This window comes from Cotesia typhae, unplaced genomic scaffold (assembly GCF_013202065.1).
Source record: "Cotesia typhae breed Kobodo isofemale line unplaced genomic scaffold, CoteBio_Ctyphae contig_33, whole genome shotgun sequence".
NCBI lineage: Eukaryota > Metazoa > Arthropoda > Insecta > Hymenoptera > Braconidae > Cotesia > Cotesia typhae.
This window is the reverse complement of record NW_027423741.1, coordinates 3,208,086-3,229,854: the sequence shown is the minus strand read 5'-3', so window position 1 is coordinate 3,229,854 and position 21,769 is coordinate 3,208,086. Positions and strand designations below refer to the sequence as shown.

Genomic DNA, 21,769 nt, shown 5'->3' with positions numbered 1-21,769 from the left:
GGGACATAAAAGTGTATGGTGTGTAGTGAATAGGCAGTGTGTAGGGTGATACTATTCACCTCTCGAGTAGAGGCTAAGCCGCGACCTACAGCCACCTCGGCTCATCTATCACCTCTCGATAGATTTATCGTGTATTGGCACATTGCGATCCTTCGAATCCATCGTCCTTCCTCCGTTCTCCGTTCGCTATTCTCTAGCTTCCTCCGTTCCGAGATCTGCTCTCGGCCATTTATTTCCACCCTCGGCTCATTGAAATCAATCCAATCGCAAACTTTCAATTATTAATTCATTATTCATTCACGATTTATACGCCGAGAAGCTAAGTGGTTAGATCGATAAATTAGAGGATTTTTTGGAAACTGTTTTTTCTTCAGGTGATTTATTTAATTAGTTAGTTGAAATTAGAGCTAGGTATTTTTATTTCCCGAATTTTTCCGCGGAATTTTCAATCAGAAATTTAAAGATTAATTAATTTGATATTGTGAATTGTTGAAAAAAAAAATCAATGAATATTAATTGAGCAATCATTATTAAATTTAAAAATAATTGATAGTATTAATAACATTCATAAAATTCCCGAGTCTGAGATAAAAAATGTAAATGAGAATAATTATTAAATTAAACAGCAAGAAGCAATCAATAAAAAATAATAGTTTGGCAGAGGATAAAAAAATACGAGTGATATTGAGTAATTGACGTTGAGCCGATAATCAGGATTCAGCACACTCGCGTTGTTTAGCATTCCAGAACCTTTCCTCGGGCGATTCGAGTAATCCACCCACGCGGCACTCTGGCACTCATCGCCTGTCTTTTTCTCTTCCCGACTCGTGTATATGTGGCTCGTGTTTCTCAGCCCGGCTTGATTGTATTGCCATTGCTGTGTATGGATAGAATAGACGGATAAATATATTTAAGAGCTGAGAGTATAAAGTAAGATTCGCCGTGAAAATTCAACGCCCAAAGAATAAAATATCCGCGTATGTGTAAGGCAAAGTAAAAGCAAAGCAAAGTTAAGGCATGTGTATAAACCATCAGATATGTGTAATAAAAGAGTGAGGGCGGCCTGCAATATATAATTACAGAGCGAAGGTATTCAGCAATCCCGCTCCTGCTTTACGACCTGGTCCTTCCGGAGTCTAAGCTGATAACCCTCTGGGTTTAAGCGTCAACAAAATAAAAAATAAAAATAAATACACTTTTAAATTTAAACTCTCTTAATACTCGCGATTGCTCGCTATTATAATTATCACGCGGGCTTTTGATTCAAAAATTTATTTAATAACAATAATTATTTATTTTTTCTCGCCAACAAAATCCGTAAATCGATAAGTCTTTTCAAATATTCAATTTTATTTATAATAAATTCAATATTTTTGAAACCGGCCAAAATTTTTTACAGCACGAACACTTTGCACTTGAGGTGCGCAGTTTCAGAGCTATAAGCCTCGAGATTTGTAAATATTTACCCAGCAGATTTATTGATTCGACTGGTGTTGATTTTTATTTTTAATGTATAAATAAAATGGTTAAAAGGCTATCGAGTTCTTAGTGCGTTCGCTACTCTAGTGAATCTCTTCAGGATTATTATTATAAGATGAGTAAAAATCCATATAAAATATTGTATACGGCCGAGGTACAAGTGTACAAGTAACAAGTACCTTATATTGCTCATCTCGCTTTCGGGAAATACGACTGACTGTAAGGGCTTTGCTCTCATGCGATAATCGATAACCCATCGCGGTGGTTCTCACGCTCGGTTGAAAACCGCCAGCACACAACTTATCGATCAATCATTCCCTGCTTTTAAAATAATAATAATTCGAAATTTATCTAAATTAACTGCTTTATTAACTTCAATAAAGTATACATTTTTGTTTAATTTTTAATCGATTTACTTTAAATATTTACTAAATCATTAAATCATTCTCTATCATTAAATAACTATAATTAGCTACTTGAGATAAAAATAACAGGAATATTAACGACTGACGTTTCTGATCAACTTTATAATAATTATTAACTCTCCAATGTTTTGATCCTTTAATTATTCGCTTTCATTTTAGCCTTAATTTTTTTTTTTTTTTGTGGTCAAGTTAATTTTTTCTATTAGTTTGATGACAATATGTAGACATTTATTTATATGTCTCATTTTCAGTAAAAAAAAATTAATCAATTAAATATTTTAATTTTTTGGATATGAATCATGTTATTCATTATTAATTGTTAATTAATTTGCCTACGCAACAACTTTATAAATTATGTTAACTGTATAAACAAAAAAAAATACTAATACTGTTATTACGAATTGAAAATAAAAAAAAAAAAAAACGGAACATAAAAATATTATTCGTGTGTAAGATAAGGTAGCAAGACTATTAGTACTCGATGGTGGGCCCAGTATCTCCTTTCGACGATATCGCGGATCCACGATATAATACATACAAACGAGAGCTAAACCACGGCATTTATACAAGTAGCAACTTCCTTACAACAACACCTACCTACAATACCTACCAGAAATGTATAAATATATATAAATGTATAAGTATGTATATTGGATTACATGTGTGCCAGCGAATCGTGAAAACACAACGAGGGATTCATTTTTCCGATCAATCATTATTTACAGTCGTCGATTCCCGGATAAGATAAACCCCAGAGACTGATACCGCAACAATATGTAACCCGCATTTCTTGTTGTGGTCTTGTATGCGCTACAAAGGCGTGAGAACATCGATACTAATGGCCGACGGTCAGCTCGTCGTGTTTCAGTATTGCCGATAGCATCTTCGCTAAGTGCGATATAATGTCATAACTTTAGAAAAGGACCAGTTGTACCAGTAGTGCACTAGAGTAGAGGGTAGTGTTGTTCTTTCTTTAACTCTTTCCTTACTTCTTTTAAATCCTCCCATCCTATCTACAATGCACACGTATGCCTCCAGTTGTTCAGTTGCTGGATCCATACCAGCTTATAAAATCGATTTCAGAATAAACACAACTTGGTGTGCTGTGTCTTTCACTACACGTGCTCTTGCTGTTACTGTTGTGGTAGAGAATCCTGAAATCAAACCTGAAACTACACCAGGAAGCTCGCAGATGCCACTCCCGTAAATCCTCTATACTCTACAATATCTACTGAGAATTTAAAACAGTTCTGTGGTATCTTATTATATTTGTTTGTTTATTTTATCTTTTTTAGTCTGAAGACAATAAAAATTTTAATAATATTTATGTACATTTTATATTAATCAAGAAATGTAAAATAACATTTAATAATGAATAATTTACACGAATTTTTAATTTAAACTAAGTTTTTTTTTTTTTTTTTTTTAATTTAAAAATAGAAAAAAAAATTTTTTAGCTTAATTTAAAGACTAAATAAACAAAATAATATAAACTCAGAGCCTTTCAACATCCAAAAGCACCTAAAATAACAAAGACCATTTACCCAGACGCCTCAAAACTCGAACAATTATCAATTTTGCAAGAGGACAAACTTATTAAAGTGTATAAATTAGTAGCACAATCGTGACAGAGGTTGGCACGCGTCACTTTCACCCGTCTTTGCAATTAACACTCGTAATCACCGCGAAGTAACTAAAGCGAAAAGTCCCATAAGTCCACGGCTGTTGATTAGCACATACAATACTGAATACTGAATACTGTACAATACAATACACAATGAATTAACCCAAACAATTTTATACCGTCACGTTGATTCGTGGCATTTGCTCTTGACAAAGCGTCTCCGCAATAACTTTTTATTAAAAGTCATCAAAAGACCTGCATTAATGAGCTAGATTTTTAAGACACTAATTTTTCATCTTCATCCAACAATACAAAATTAAAATAACTATTAATATTCATATTCATAGCATATTTCGTAGTAGCATTAATAGCGGCTTTAGGAGCATTACGCTGCTAATAATTCAGCTATTTAGCTATGATGTAGTTAGCCGAGTGGATCGCAATATCCTATTATGTATAGTATGGAGTCTGCACTGTTTAATGTATAAGGTGCACTGAGTATCTAAGTACAATAATAATCACAAGCACAATAATAAGTATAAGCGGCCGGTTGGATGTACGTGTCTATATTGCAGGCAATTGTTAAATGCATTAAATCAAACAAGTTGCCCACGCGTAAGCTAGTTCACATGAGTACGTATGTGTACGACTAAACGTACACTTTAACCCGACTATCACCGGTACGGGGAGCTCATCCACTCGACAGCGAGGCATTACCGTCTGCCGATTATCCCTCAATTTGGCTCAATTCGAAAAATGTTTGCTACACACTTGGGCCATAAATCCATGGATTAACTTCTGAGTTGAACATTATCAATTACCGACTCTCTCTCATTCTATCGCATCTGCCCTCTACTCGGTACACCCTACTAAAGTAGTGCTCTAGGAGCATTAGAGCAGTTTACCTGCAGTATGGCTTACATCAATGAAATTAAAAAATGAGAACTGAGAGTAGCTAATAAGAATAAGCAAAATGTATGGATCTAATCGCCTCTAATCTAATCATCTCGGATATCCCAGTCTATCTTCGTCACAGAGAGTTTAAATAAAGTTAACTTGTTGATGCGATGCGGTTATTACTCGTAAATGCGCTTTGGGGTTACGACTAGTACGCAAGACATTTACGTACCGGTGACCTGTCAGTATCTTATTCCCGGTATCTTGATGATCATCGACGTCATTTTATGTCAAAGATCACGGCCCTTACCCTCTCGCGGACCGAACCGAGAAAAGTTAATGCCACAACTAACAAGAAAAATATCAACGCCGATGGATTAGAGGGAAACAAGTGGATACTTCGGAGAGAGAAGAGACAAAGTCACGGATTATGCTTCTATGGTTATAGAGTTGGGAGAGCAATAACTACAATGTGTATAAGGCTAATTAAGCGGTTAATGGCTGTACTGCATGAGATAGGGGAAATAGCTTTTATGTCGTTATCCTGACATATGTCGCTGGTTCGCTTGTTGGTAAAATCTTTATGGTAAAAATTTATATAAGAAATATGTGATTGGTATATTAAAATATGTGGTATTTTAATTGTAATTGAAATACATTAAAATGTAGATTAAATTATGCATACAAAATATGTTTTAAACTTTATAAAAAGTTTTCTTTTTTGTATTATTTAAAATCTGAAAATTTTTAGAATTTTATTTTCATTCAAAAAATTCTTACCAAGAAAATTTAAAAAAAATTCTAAAAGTGGATATTTTAAAAAACTACCAAAGCAATTTTTTAAAATATTTTCTTACCACTTTTTAGCTTATCCAAACAATTTAATAATTAGTATCTAATACAAAATTTGATTACAAGTAATTATTTAATAATAATAAAATAATTATTTATTTAATTTATGAAATATGACATTAAGCAGAAGTGCGTGTTTTGTCTCATGAAAAACGAATTACCGAGGACTTATGGGGTGTCTCAAACAAACGATACAATAAATCTCGCAATATTTATGGCCTTTCTGACATTTCGCATTGAGACTGTCTCAATAAATAGCAGCAGCGACCTCGGAGCCTAAATCATGACCCAGTTAGAAACAAGAAATAAGAACTAAAAAGTAATGAAAAAAAAAAAAAATACCAATAATATAACACAAGGCGTAGAGGCCTTGGTCTGACAGATAGGAATAAAACAATTTAAACACAACAAGAATGCGTGATTGTGCGTAATAAACTAATACTTGCTGCACTATTATATCTGCGAATCGGGAAATCTAGATCATCCGGAAAGCCTCGATATCTTTCAGTACTAATAAACTTGATCGCGATTCAGTATGATATTATATTACATGAACATGTCATGTACTTAGGATGGTAAACACGACAAGGACGTTGATGCGTAAGTACCGCGGGCATTAATCGATCGATCTATCGTGCTCCGAGCGATCCATCTCAGACGTATCGAGAGTAAATCGTTATTCCGCGGTTTTTTACCCACGACTCAAACATGATGCACAGCCTTGTCTACTTAACATTATGGATTATAAAACATTTATATATTTACTGCAATGTGAATTGGCGCCAGCTTCCGATGAAAATTTACTCGGAATTTTTTTTTTTAAACAATTCAACAATTTATTTATTTATTGTTTTAATTAATTTGTTACAGTGTCACCGGCATTACCACTAGTGGACATTGTACGAGAACGCGAGCAGGAACGAGACCGGAAGAGGCAGGAACCGAGAGACGTGACCAGAAATAAAGAACGAGAGAGAGAACACCGAGAACGAGATCGAGAGCACCGCGAGAGACAACGGGACCGCGAGAGGCAGCGGGAGAGAGAAGTATCAGTCTGTGGTATTGAACCACCTGATCCTGTTTTCGTATCATCCTCGGCGGCCCTCCTCGCGTTACAAAGGATAAAGGAGGCTTCGCTGTAAGTACATAATCCTGTTTCGTCTCATTATACATGACGATTTCATTTTTTTTTTTTTTTTCATTTTACATTTACATTTTTTTTTATTTGATTTTTTATAATGAAATATAAACACCCGAAAAACACTGCGGGTGTGTCTGGACTTGAACTTCACAGAACTGTGTCCGAGATAACTGACAAAGTAAAGTGAATTTAACAATAAGATCGAGTGTAACACTATTAAATATTCATTAACACTCGGCGTGAAAGTTTACCACGGGATTTTTTGTTTAAGAAGAAAAGAGAAATTTGGATTGACCTCTTTTGAGAGCCTGATAAATTTTCGCTAAATTATTTATGTTTATTAGACTACCGTATTATATATTGTATAGTATATGTATAAGCTGTTGTCCAGCGCGATAAATGGTTTAAAGTAGTGTTTTTTAGTGGTTATGCAATAAATAAAATTTTTTATGTAGGCGTTTTCCGGTCTTTCGACAATATACGAAATAAATTTAATCAAATTTTTTTACCGTTCACGAGTTTTGATTTTATCAGTGAATAAATTTACATAAAAATTAATTTTTCGAGTCAAATTCATTTTTGAATCGTTATTTATGTTATTGTTATTGCTGTTAATTGATGTAAATATTTTTTATTCTTATTATTTTATTGAATTTTTTTTAAAGAAAATTGTTGGGAATAATTATGTGTATTAATTAATTTGAAAATGTGAATTGAAAAAAAAAATTTTTTTTAAATGATTGAACCTTCAGGTCATGTATGTATTGCATATAAATTAAATAAAACGAAGAAACGAGAAACTTGGGGAGAGTAAGAGTCAGAAATATGGCATATCGAGATCGAGAGCCGTTTCCCACCGTGAAATGACTCCCAGCGGAATCGATCGAGTTCTACTACACGTCGATCCCGGTGGACGGTCGCGTGCAACTCGATTGGACGCGCGTCGTGATGAAATCCCTTGGCGTATTGAACAGTCTTTATATATACTTACTCACTATACAAGCAGTGTGTATATAAATATTACTAACGAGTCTCAATAATATTGGATATGTTCAAAAACATTTAATCGTTAAGCAATATCTATGATGTGAGTATAACATAGGAGTATGTAATGTCCCTTGCCTTTAAAACACGAATTGTTTTCCCATAATTTAAGTACAACAACAGAAACAGAAACATAAGGAGCGACAGGAGTCAACATTTTCTTTTTTTAATAATCGTTTTATTTTTATTTTTATTTTATTATGTCCTCCGTTGACGTTTTAATAGGCAATTTAAGATATTTTTTGTTAATTAATATCGATTGGTGATTTAATGTTTTGCCCAAGAGAACGACCGAAAAGAAAAATTCATATAATTGCTAATTGGAAATAATATTTACTTTAAAAATGTGTTTATGGATAATTTGTTATACATGTGACACGGTAATGGAAGTTGAGGAAGATAATAAAATAAAATAAAATAAAAAATGTAAATATTTATTAGCGGTACTTTAAAGTTTATCTTTGCTGCCAGTTCTAGACGATTAGAAGAGAGATATCTTCCAATATATAAATAAAATCTTTGTAATTTATATAAATATTTAAAAATAAAATAAATTGTGATTTAATAAACTTAAGATTCTATTTCTATTGGCGAGTATTTGCCAGATATGAGCTTAACTTGGCTATGGCTTTAATTTTACTCTATACTACATGCATTTTCTCGTAAAGTATGCACTTGTATACCGTACAAGAACGATAATTCGCCGCAGGAGGGTTCTTTAGGTGTCTACTATGAGTATGCGGGCGACTGTCCAACCGAGTTACCGTTTTATATATTTATATATTTATCTATCTATCCGTTTATCTTAACTATTTATTTACGAGCTACGAAATAATCAAAATTATCGTAAACGATGCGTTAATAAATTACTATCATCCCCATTATAAATAACTAAATTTTACAAAGCTGTATTATTTATTGAATTGTGCTCTTTAGATTGCGATAGTATTTTTTATCTAAGTGGTTATGATTCCATGTCGTCGAATTAAATGTTTATGGGTTGTTGTAATCAAATATTTTTATCAGATTTACGTTCAAAGTTATGAACTCAACCGAGATTAATAACTCTAATTTTTTTTAATATTGTAAACAATATTTCATGTTGTCAATCATTGTTTTAAAAATTAATTCAAATTTTTATTTTCATAATTTTTAATCGTCTATCAGAGTTCAAAAATTAGATTAAACTTTTTTTTATTTTTACTGTTTGAAAAAAAAAATTACTTCTGTTAAAAAAATTTTTTTTACACAATAATAAATATTTTTGATCATTTTTAAGAATTTTTTTTGTCCAAAATTATTATATGTCCAAAAAAAAAACGTTTATCTAAAAAAATTATTTCTTAATTCGAGCATCTAAATATAAACAAAAAAATTCGGATAATAATGATTAAAAGAATAGAACGGTACCGTAATAGATTAATAAAACTATTTATACAGTATAATATGTTAGTAGACGCAGTCACGAACGCAATTTCTACATTCGATTACCTTGAATAGTTGGTGTACGGTGAGAATAACGAGCTATGGATATCATCCGTATTATTAAGAGTTTATTGATGTATGACCGAGTAGACAATCGGTAAGGCTGCCGTCTGCTTCGTGCCGAGAAAGGATATTACCGGCAACTTTTTCCATCAGGGATCATATAGGCCTGCACCCGACTTCCATCATATCATATCATATCATACATATCGAATCTTTCGGATCGAATAAATGAAGATGTTGTGAATAAATAAAATATATATATCGAGAATTTATATAAATCCCCAAGGTTATCGTTATGATGCCGTCAAATTTCTTGCCGCGACCTCAGTCTGGTCCCTTTTTCTATCGGGTCTTAATCTCCCGATCCATCTCTTGCTCACTCGTCATAATTCTCGATATTATCCGCGACCGCGATATACAATAAAAATGTAAAAAATTATTACATTAGCTACTCGCGGCAGATCGGCTCATCGCCAAAACAGGCACGCTCACTGATAAAAAACGTTAACAGCCAGGTTTATGTTTCCATCATCGATCTTGATCATTCATTGTCATCCACTTCTTGTTAGTTCTTTATAACCTTGTACCGTTGTACCCGGCATTTATTATATTATTATTTATCATGTACAATGTGTAAGGCTATCGAAGAAGATTATGATGATACATTTTTATTGATGGTTTTTTTCTTTTTTTTTATTTTAGTGTATTTCACAAGCGACCGGCGCTGACGCCTGGGATTGGCCTCACCGGTAGAGGAAACAGCGGAGTTGCTGGACACGGTGGTAGCCTCAATAACGTCGACAGTGACTGCGGGGATGCCCTCAAGCGACGCAAAGTTCACCGATGCGATGTCGCGGGATGCGACAAAGTCTACACCAAGAGCTCCCACCTCAAGGCACACAAGCGAACGCACACTGGTCAGTTTTTATTTTTAATTTATCATTGTAAATTCTCGCTCTTTATTTGTATTTATAGCAAATTGAAATTACGAGGAAAATATTGGAGATACGAAAAAATTAAATGAGACCTTTTATGTAGAAAATTTAATGCTCTACAAAAAAAGTCCTTATCAGTTTTTACGTATCTTTAATATTTTAGCCAAAATAATTAATTTAAAATCACTAAAAAAATTTTTTTATAAAAATTCAGTTAAATTAAATAATTATTTTCTTTCATCAGTTAATTAAATAATTTTCTAGTCTGAGACTTGCAAAAACGTCAGTAACAGTACAATACAATGGAATAAAATAAATAAAATTTTTTAACAAAAAAGACGTTATAGTTACCGCGACATATTACAATAAAACAGGAAGCAATATACAAGAATTTCCCTAGGAAAGGATTTTAATTGCTTGGAATAGTTTTATTCGCACCTCCCCATCTGACTGCACGTCTTCACTGTCAGACACCGCTGATTAACGAGTGTCGGTACGATTAATCCAATTATTTATTTCCACGGTGCTTAGGAGCTAAACTATTTTCCACGCGCCTGTTCTCCCTTATAGAGCTCACCCGCTTATAATACGACTTTTTTTTTACCGCGGAAAAATAATTATCGAACCGTAAAAAGCTCACTGTTATTTACGAGGACGCGTAGCGCCACACTGACTAACAGTTTTTTAGGTGAATTATTAAACATAACAATAATCCGTCTTATTATCATAATCGCAACTCGTAACATTAAATAACCTGGGATATAATGTAATTAAAGTGTAATTGTTTAAGAACTTTATTAACATAACAGTATGGCCTTTGCCGCGACGGCTCGTCGAAAAAAAATTTATTCCCTCCAGCTATATCATATTATATTATATTATTATAAAAGTATTTATAATTCTTACCTCGAAAACCGAGGCCACGAAGCCGTGAAATCGCCCGAGAGCGCGAGCCTATTGTCCGCGTAATTAATTCCTTTTTTGGACAAACTCTTGGTGTATTAACATTAGGTGTCAGTCAACGTCAGTTTAAACTGTTCATTGCGTCAATTAATATTTAATTTATACATTTATAAATTTGAGTCCTTCAAATTTTATATGATTTTGACATTAAATTCAAATTTTTTACGAAATTCAATATGATAATTTTACTTCTAATTTAATAATTTTTTTTTTAAGAGATATTTTCAAGAATAAATATGAAAATAGACGTACATATAGTAGGAATTTAACATTTTATTAATGTTTTTTTTTTGGAACATATAATAATTAAATTTCTAACTAAAAAATGTTCCTAAAAATTTTTTACATCTCCAATATATTTACCTCGGAATTTTAATTTTTAATTCACTGGCATTGTTTCTTTAATTAATTTTTTAATTTCCATCACGACTAAATTTTAAATATTTAAAAAACTGTTAAATCAAAACTGAAAATAAAAAAACTTTTATCCTGGAAAGCAATTTAAGCAACAGTTAAAAAAACATAAAGTAAAGAATTTATTGATTGCGTAGAATAAGTATAGTTGTTTCTTTGGTATATAATAGCGAGTGCGAGGGAGGAAAACATGGGTTACCTATGGTCTATGGTCTACGGTGTATAGTCCCTGGGATAGTAAAGATAGTTACCGGCGAATAATATACTGTTAGAGGTCGGTTATACACGTTCGACACACTGGACACTATATTGTATCTCAGTTTTAAAACTAGCAAAGTGCCCGGACAGTCTATACCTATAGCTTTAGGTAACAGCGTAACGTTAAGTTACGAGGATCCGCGAATCGATAAAACATCATTACCCACACCGGGAGGGTTTTAGCGACACCCATGGGATCCATTAGTCGAGAAGATAGCACCTATTATCTTAAACTACGCAGCGTGTCTAACACTCACCGGAACCTACCATAGTCCTATGTATATATCTATATAGAAATGTATTGTCTATACTTACAGCTTAAATATCTATTTTAAATCGTTCTTAATTATTTCATACAACCTATACTTTCACACTCTAACTTTATTACATGTGTTAACACACATTTTATTTAATATCTCTTGCAGTGTCCGCATAATACACGACGGCACTTATGTTAAACTTTTAAAATTTAAATTTAAAAAAAAAAAAAAAAGATTTCTTAGCAATAAAATTCTACGGTATAATTTATTAATATTACATTATAATAAAATAATTATTGTGAAAATAATGTAAATAGAAGATATGAAAGGTAGCGTGACGGTTGATGGACAGGAGGAAGGGATTTTACATATGAATTAACCTGAATTATCTTAGCAACTGCCGCCGTGGGACGCGACCAGACGGGATGTAGTATGTAGTATGGTAGTATGTACGATGTACTGTGTACTCTGACATGAACAATGCACCCCCACGTAAATCCTACTCGGGTGAGAGGCTACGCTATACATTCCGGGAGAGGTCAACGGTTTCCCGGGCGGCTGACCTCTTCTACTCTTCTCGGCTATTGCTTATATCTTTACTTATATTACTAGAAGATGATATGATCATCACATGATATGATACGATTAAATCTCACACGTTAGATCTTATTGACTTGAACTCTGGGACAAAACTAGGTTACTGAAAAAAAAATTGACTTGATTCTTGAGAAAAATTCTTAAATCAAGAAAATCATTTTCAAGACTTACATTTTCTTCTATCAAGCAAAATTTACTTCCATTTTTTTCCACTTTTTCAGTTTAAAAATTTTTCTACTTGAATTAAGACGATAAAGCTCTTAAAAATAATTTTCTTGGTTTTAAAATTTTTTTTAAGAGTCAAGTTAATTTTTTTTTCAGTGTAAGTTTATTATATAGATAAATTAAAACATTGCAGAAAAAATTAAAAAATCTCGAAAAACGAAATTTGTAAATTTTTTTTAAATAATTGATTCATTTAAAAAAAATTTTTTTTTTGGTACTCTTAATTTTTGTATCATACAAAAAAAGGAAAAAATTCGATTGAGAATAAGATTTTTTTTTAAACGAAAATTTAAGTAATTAATTTGTTACTATAGAAAGACCGGTGAGAATAAAAGCGAAGAAAATTCTTTAACAAAAAAGAGATAGATTGCAATGTATACAATGAAATACTAAACTCCAACAAATCCTGGGCGTGTCCCATGGTCATATTTATCTTAAACATCCAGCTGAGAAAGCTCTATAATCAACTTCTACTTAAGACGTTAATTAAACCCATTGAACGAACGAGCCACATCTCATCGCTGATGCACTGAGCGGTTAAATGACGACCGACTCATAAACGCCCCGGGATAAATATCTGCAAATGTATGGCTACGTGCTCGTAAACTTTATTCGAATATTATGGGTACTCGATTAAGGTGATTCTCGTTCTCTCAACCACCTGATTCATCTCTTACTTTTCATTTATTTTCGCCTCTCATGCTCATTCGCTTCCTCTTTCTCTTTCTCTTTATCGCTTTGTTGTCTCTCTTTCTCTCTTTTGACGTTAAATGTATCAGTAAAATAAATCCCACCGGCTGTACGCAAATTTAACAGTTAAGTAATTGATAAATAAATCAAAAATATTAATTTTTTATCCAATTATCTTGAAAATACCAAATCAAAAGTTAATTCATTTTTATGCTTCAAATCTTGATAATATTCGATTTAATATTAAATTAACGCGGTTTATTTATTAACCGCTTACAAAGTTGTATGATTACTGATCGGTATTATCCCTGATATTTACGATTACGAGTCATTTAAAGCCCCCATTAAAATATAATGCATCACCACCATAGTCCAATTACACAAAAGTATTTTATTTAACAGTTATAAGTACCGAGAAATGCACAACGCACATACATGAGTGTTCTCATTTAATTAGACATTTTACTTTTTGTTCTTATTAATATTTTCATCTGTTTCTCAAGATTTATTCGCGCCAACATTTTAACTCTTATTAATATAATTACACGGTTAGTAGTTTGTAGAATCATCTTCATCCGTTGGTAAGAATATTTATCCAAATTTTTTTTTATCGAATTCTTAATATTTATTCTTTGATCAAATTTTCCGACTCTAAAATTATTAATTTTTTTTTTTCGATAAATATTTAAATTAATAAAAAAAATTATTAGCTTATTTTTAAACTTTTCTACTCTGATAAAAAAATTAACTCAAAAAAAAAAAATCTTAAATCTAAAACAATTTTTTAGTTAAAAAAGTTAAATTTTAAATTATTTTTGATCCTCAAAATAATTTTTATATAAAAATTTACTACTAAAAAAAAAAATAAAACGTTACTTTTAAATAGGAGCAAAATAGCTCACAATATTTCGCTCGCGGATATCTAAGCTCGAGAACAAAAAGCTCAACAAACTGATTCAACCATCGAACATTAAATAAAAGTAAAAATGAAAATGTGTATGTACTGTATGATAGACATAATAATGTAGACTAATGAGAGGATTGGAGCTGGAGCAACCGCGGCGTTAATGTATGGCGCAATAAACTTACGGTTGGTCGGTTCTTTAAAAATAATATGAAAATGCATTAATAACGGTGATATTAATGCTCCATTACCATGTGCCAGCAATAATATCTATCCCATAGACTACAGACTGGCCCATGAGTACTTACAACTAGTACATATAATAGGAGTACGCTAGCACAGGAATAAATACGTAAGTTGCCGGTGTATATGCATCTCCGAGTAGTCTTAGCCCCGAGCTCGTAAATGGACTAATTACTCAGAATTACGCAACTCCTGCTGTTGATTTCTTATGGTCGTCATTACTTTGCGATTACCGGACGTTACTTGCGCAATACAATGTCGAGCAGCCCGTGCAGCTACTACACTACTCAGCCACAAGCTGAAAATCTAACTACGACCTACGATGATCGATTTCTATATCGATCGGTTCATTTTGTATATACTTTGTAATCGTACGATTAGATACTCGGACAGCTTTTCGAATTTAATTTTCTGATATGTTTGTGTTTAGCTCGGCCTTTCAATAATTCTATTACAACGTTTTATAATTAAATATTGCGAGCTCTGATATAATTATCGGTGATTTGTATATTCAATATTTAAATACAATAAAGGTCACGCGGGATAATAAGTAGTTACACCTGTTTTATTTATTGGATTATTAATAAGTATAAATACATTTTTTTATCTTTCTGTTATGAGCTTTCATTATTTATTATAAATTATTATATTATTTATGTCTGGTTTTGAGCGTGAAATGTCATAATTACCATTTATTATAGTGTCATAATCTTTTTTACTGTTTGTTATTATTTTTAATGGTTGAAAATTTTAATAATTATTGTAATAAAAAATTTTAAATAGCTCTAGTAATATTTTTTTGTTTTAAAAATAAAAATAAGTTCTATATAAATAAAAAAAATCACAAATTACGAATATTTGTAAAATCAAATACGATTAACATCGAAGAATAACCTCTCAAATCCGAGTATAATCACTTCGCATAGGTTAAACGGATAAGCAGTAAATAGTAACACTACAAGAAAGCCGGATAACTAAAAGTCAGAGGAGCAAGGAGGCAGAAATGAGAGTGAATTAATCAAAGCTCGATCATCGGTGATCAAACACGGCAAGTCTTCAATACAGATAAAGATGAGGCACTTGTCCGCTGAAACAGTGCTCAGGATTTATCCATTGAAAGATCCGAATAGAAGATCTCATTATATCCTTCACTATCAAGCCTTTAACCCTGGCGCAGTCTTTTAGCTAGGTAATAGGATCAGGTAGACGACCCGAAGATCCCCGAGTTAAATACTGGGTCTTAAAACTTACAAGTTCGATCGGATCACGATTCAATATTCAAAACAAACAAAAGCCTTTTATTTAGCAATAGCGAGTCAAGCCTGTATTAAGTTAAGTTTAAATAAAAATCTCTATCTGAAGCTTAAACGGTTACCGATTGACTGACGTCTAAAATTCCGACAGGCTGTCAATGAGTTTTAGAATTGACATACTTGTGCCTGGCTGTCTAAATTTATTTAAAGACCAGTAGTGGTACGGTAATACCTCTCGGTCTGATTGTGAGCAGAGGGATCGATACCGGCGACATTGACGACCTTATGTCCGATACCCTCAGACGGACCTGTGAATACCGATCTGGAGATCCAGTCTCGGAGGTATTTATATTGACAAGCCAATAATTGGGTGTGAAAAGACTTTGAGACAACGAACTTAGCTCTACTCCGTTTTCTTGGGCGATCGTATCGCGACGGGACCTCGTGACTCGTTTTATCCTCGGGGTTCTCCACGATCGTGAGATCGATCGAATTTAGTTTTTTTTTTTTTTTTTTTTTTTTTTTTTTTTATTTTTACCAGCAACAGCTAAATTTATTTTTATTGCATCAAAATACTCTCCCGGTGGATTAATGATTATTTTTAATGTTGGAATTATTACTACTCATTAATCGTTAATCATTATTCATTACTTACTTCTATTACTATATGTCTAATTAGATTACATCACAAGGCTGAAGTATGATTGTGATACAGAGAAAAATTACGAAATTTATTTATACTTTTATAAAATGCTTACTCTAATGCTCAATAAATTCGAATAATTATTATTATTATTACTGGGTAAAATTTGTACTTTCTCTTATAATTTATTAAGTAAATAACAATTATTTCTTTTAAAAATTATATTCCAATCATAAGTTAATAATAGACTAGTCATTTAAATAGTTTTTTTTTTCTATTTTTATTGAAACTCGAGTATTTTATTAATTTACGTTACTGATCTTTTGCAATTCCAATTATTTAATTTTTTCTGATGTAATAATTTAAGTTTTTAATTAATTTAATTCCCGAAAATGACCAATTTTTGATAATTTAATTAGAAAATTTTTTTAAGCCACTCCAAAATTTTTTTAAATTAAATTAAATAAAATAATGTATTTTTTTTTTTTTGTTACAGGAGAAAAACCGTATCAGTGTACGTGGGAAGGATGTACGTGGAAATTCGCCCGCTCGGACGAGCTGACGCGGCACTATCGCAAGCACACCGGCCAAAAACCATTCAAGTGCCATCTTTGTCAGCGGTCGTTTTCGCGAAGCGATCACTTGTCACTGCACATGAAGAGGCACTGACAGATATAAGCGCCAACATTCAATCTAATCCGAATTTTATTCGTAATATAAATGAGCGTAATATGAATAAAACTAAAATTCTAGAAAATGATAAAAATAATGATGAAGATAGATAAGATGAAAGACCAATACATGTTGACGATTTAACTACATACATTCGGGACCTGAACAACCCTTTCCCTCGAGGTGCGCGATTTTCGCGTGGGACTGCGGGCCAACGTAACGTTTTTTCACTAGATATTATTTTATTTAACAAAGTATAATAAATAACTAAAGCTAAATGTTTGCTGACAACGTCCTGATATTTTAAGTTCAAGGACGTGCAATTAGTTTCAATTATAATATATCCTATAATAATAATTATTATTTTTATTATTATTGCTAATAATAATTTGATTATTTTATTAATGAATTTTTAAGGCCAGCTCAACTAGTCTAGAGCAATTGTTGATTTACTATTTTATCAGTAATAAAAGGAGCCAGTAAAAGTATCATAATTAAATTTATAAGTTTATATTAATTATAAGATTAGAGTAGATAATTGTCAAAGTAATTAATCAATTAAATAATTAGAGATTTTATTAAAGAGAAAATGACAACTCCTTTAATGGAGCTTGGGACTTAGCATGCTCAGTTAAATAAATACAATCGTGATTGTGAATAATTAATTAAAAAATGTTGATGAAAATAAACAAAAAAATAATTATTTAACTATCAGCAATTAACGATTTTAAAATAATATACAAAAGAATTACGCGTTTTATATAAAACGGACAATCATACGTGTTATTTATTCAGGAAAAAATTTTTTATATGAAAAATATTAATTTTTTTAGCAAGTTAAAAAAATAACTAAGTTAAATTTTGAAATAAAAATAATTTAAATTTTCACCAAATTTCATTTGAAAAAAAAAAAAAAAAAAATTTATGATGAATGAGTTCTTGCAATATTTTAATTAGTAAAAAATTTTTTCCTGGATATATTTTTTGTTTTAAAATAGCCAAGTATTAATTGCGGTCTATTATTTAGGGAATAAATAGTAATAATTATAATAGATAGTTGAAATTAAATAAAAAACAATATTTAATAAAAATAATATATATTATAAATTAATAATAAAGTAAAGTGAATAATTTGTACCTATTTGTCGTAAATTTGTGTGAAAGGTGCCAAAGTAAATGTGCTGGCAGTTAAGGCTGTACAATAATATATTTTTAAAAATGAATTAAATTAATTAATTAAGTATATAAAATGCTTTCTAGTGTCGCTGTTAAATAATAACCGTCCTACTAGATCGCGAAACAAAATTTCATCACTGCCGTAGATATTAATTGTAATTAAAAAAAAAAAAAATTGATAAAGCACTTTTTGTTTAAATAAAAGTTTAAGTAAAAGTTTTTTATTTTTATTGAAATATATTTCAATAGCAATAAATTATAAATTTGTGGTAATTAACTATTAAAGAGACGCATTGTTGGTTTTGTTGTTCAGTACAATGTAATTGTAATGGTTTTAGGGATTTATAGAAGTTTGCCGACGAAACTTTCGCCGTGGTATAAGTAATCAAGTTAAGTTATACAACAGAACTATGATATTTAATTATTATTGTAGAATAAGTTAACGAGGAATTTATATTTATCTTACGGAGAAACAAATGAGATGCACAACGAGATGCCAGTATATGCTAGAGCCAGTTTAACCTAACTATTTAACGAACATTATTATTATTATTATTTATAAATAAATAAATGAATTATTACGCCGTTACTTGATTAGATAATAGTGCCTTTGATCGTTTGCAAAACGACTATGTTATTATCATTATTATTATTATTATTATTAATTATTATTATTATTGTAGAGAATTATTATCATTAATTAACAAAGTAATCATCTTATTCTTTTGCCTATAGTGCCTTAAATAATTATCATTTATGCTTAACTACTTATATCTGTTTCATTATTATAGTGCTATCACATTATTGTGAAATATTCTGAATTTATTTTTATAATATTAATCTTTATTTTGCTACACGTAATTTTTCGATGATTAAGAAATTTTTTTAGTGAACTTTCTTAAGATGTTTTTCATAAAAAAAATTCTTACTTTCGCTTTTATCATAATTAAAATAAATTTTAAACATACCAAAAAATTATTGAAATTTTCTAACCAAATTTGAGACTAATTTTAAGTTATAAAAAAATTTATGGCCTAAAAAATAATGTATAAAATTTTCAAGTTCACTAAATAAATAATTGAAAAAAAAAAAAAAAAATTTTGCACTCGGAAAAAATTTTTTTACAGTAATTATTAATAAGTAAAAAAACCCTCGATTCCGTCCATTAGCATTCCAATTAAAACGAGGGAATTTAATAAATCGAGAAACGGTTAAAAATTATCATACGTTACTAGCAAAAAAAGCTACGACTAATTTCCCATGTTCTATCTAATTCTCAGGTGATTCATGGATGAAAGCGGTAAAAAATTTCTGAGCATCTGAATCTAAAGTGCCTTGTCTGTCTTGAAATAAAAAATTTGAAAATCACGAAACATGATCATTTTAACGCCGATATTTTCCGCTGTAACTTTCCACGAACCACCTCAATCTTTGTTACTGATACATAAACATTAATCAATTATCATTTATCACTATCACAGAAGGTAACGGTATAATATTTAAATCTAAATTGGTACAAGAAATAGCCAGTAGAAAACAAAATGCACTTTAAGTTTTTTGTAACTTATAACAATACATTTAATAATAAATATCAGTGGGCATGGTTAAAAAAAAACTAAAGTACTACTATTATATAATATAAAAACCGCAACGCTGTTAGTGTAAGTAGTCTCTAATTAGAGTTAAGACTATCAGTGTAAATAGTTTGTAAATTAAAAAAATTTGTATGTTGAACAGAAAAAGTTTTTGACAAAACTTGATACGTTCAAACGAGAATACTGTTAGTCCTAGATTTTAGTAATTATTACATTATTACGTAATATAAGTAAGAAATTTCTCTTTGATAACCAATGGGGGCCAGTAATTATCTCTCGGATCTCGCACGGATTTATATATATAAACATAAATATACATAAAAAAAAAATGTACGCTGTGCGGCGCGCGATTTTATTTAAAAACTCGAGGGAAATTAATGCTCATTAAAACGTATCATATTTATTGGACTTATTATTAAGTATATTTATGAAAAGACACACTCAGTGTGTTAGTGTCTAAGGAATAAAAATGTGATAAAAAAATTAAATTCAATTTATTTAATATATTTGTTTGTCACATTGACAATTATATTTTTCTGTAAATTATTCCCTCACCAATTTGTTTTGTTGTTATTCATTAAAATATTGTTAAACTTGTTTTGATGATCGGCGCGCTGCAATTATTATGTTATATTTTAATTAAGGGTTATATTTAATAAATACATAGACGCAATATTAAGCAATAGCAATATAATAATTAATAATTATCAATAAATAAATAATTAAATAAGTAAACAAACGCTGTATAAAAAAGGCATTATATTAACTTTTTATACGAGACTAATAATTATAATTTCTGCTTACTTGTTTACGCGCGCCACGAGTTTAAGGGAAGGTTTTATTATTTTATTTTTTTTATCAACAAATATCATTATTATTATTATTATTATTATTATTATTATTATTATTATTATTATTATTATTATTATTATAACTATCATTATAATTATAATTACTATTAAAATAGTAACAATAAATGTTTATTATAAATTGTGGTTGTAACACACTTGTTATTGTAAAACGATTCTTTGTCATTTCGATTATTTATTTATTAAAAAAAATTTTATTTAAAAATTCGCAAACGAAATAAAATAATTAGATAATAAATGTAATTAAAAATGACGATCCGGGTTAAAAAAACCGGAGTTTTTTTATTAATTAAAATAAAAATTACTAGTGAATTTAAATACGCACTATATTTATGTACTAAAAATATCGATTAGGTGTTTTATTGTGTAATAAATAATAATAAAAATAGCTAATGATGATGATTATTGTGAGAGAATCGTATATATATATATATATATATATATATATATATATATATATATATGTGTTGAAAAAATAAATTATACATGGTGGTATAATAAATAATAAAAAGTGAAGTCAAAAAAAGAAATGAAATATTACTTAAATTAAATAAAATAAAATCTTGTATGAAAATGTTAAATAAAAAGTCTGTCATCATATCAGATTTTTTATTCTTATACAAGAAAAAACTAACACAGTCGCGTATATCAGTGTGTACATACGTCACATTTTTCATGTTGCACAACGTCGCACGGTAGCTGTTAAGAATTATCAAGATGGTTACATATTTTTTAGATACTACCTATTATTATCATTATTTTCTTATTATTATTATTATTATTATTATTATTATTAAAAAAAGTTTTTTTATTACTATAATATTATTGCTATCATGATTACTATTATAACTGTATTTGGCAGGGTCATGAAATGAAAATTAAAAAAAAAATAAAAAAAAAATAGCGAGTTGGTTTTAACTTATTTATTACCCAGAAATTACTTTACTAGGATGATTGGTTAATGTACTCTTTTCAATGGATAGAGATAGAGTAAATGAGTGAGTGAGTGAATGGAAAAGTTAAGTTTAATCTTATAATATACTACAATGATAAACTTCTAGCTCGTATGTCTAAAATGTTTCCACTAGATGTATTTACCAAATTTTGAAGCACGAGATAGAA

The 21,769-nt window shown here is 30.3% G+C and overlaps 1 protein-coding gene across 2 annotated transcripts in view; it reads left to right on the top strand.

Annotated features, from left to right (window-relative positions):
- Positions 1-21,554, top strand: part of LOC141526095 (uncharacterized) — a 197,008-nt gene extending 175,454 nt beyond the window's left edge. For both annotated transcript variants that reach the window (XM_074240874.1, XM_074240875.1), the window contains 3 exons: positions 6,148-6,415; positions 9,653-9,867; positions 16,832-21,554. In XM_074240874.1, coding sequence (XP_074096975.1) covers positions 6,148-6,415; positions 9,653-9,867; positions 16,832-17,004 — 656 coding nt within the window. In that variant the 3' untranslated portion in view covers positions 17,005-21,554. The remainder of the gene's footprint in view (positions 1-6,147; positions 6,416-9,652; positions 9,868-16,831) is intronic.
- Positions 21,555-21,769: the final 215 nt, after the last annotated feature.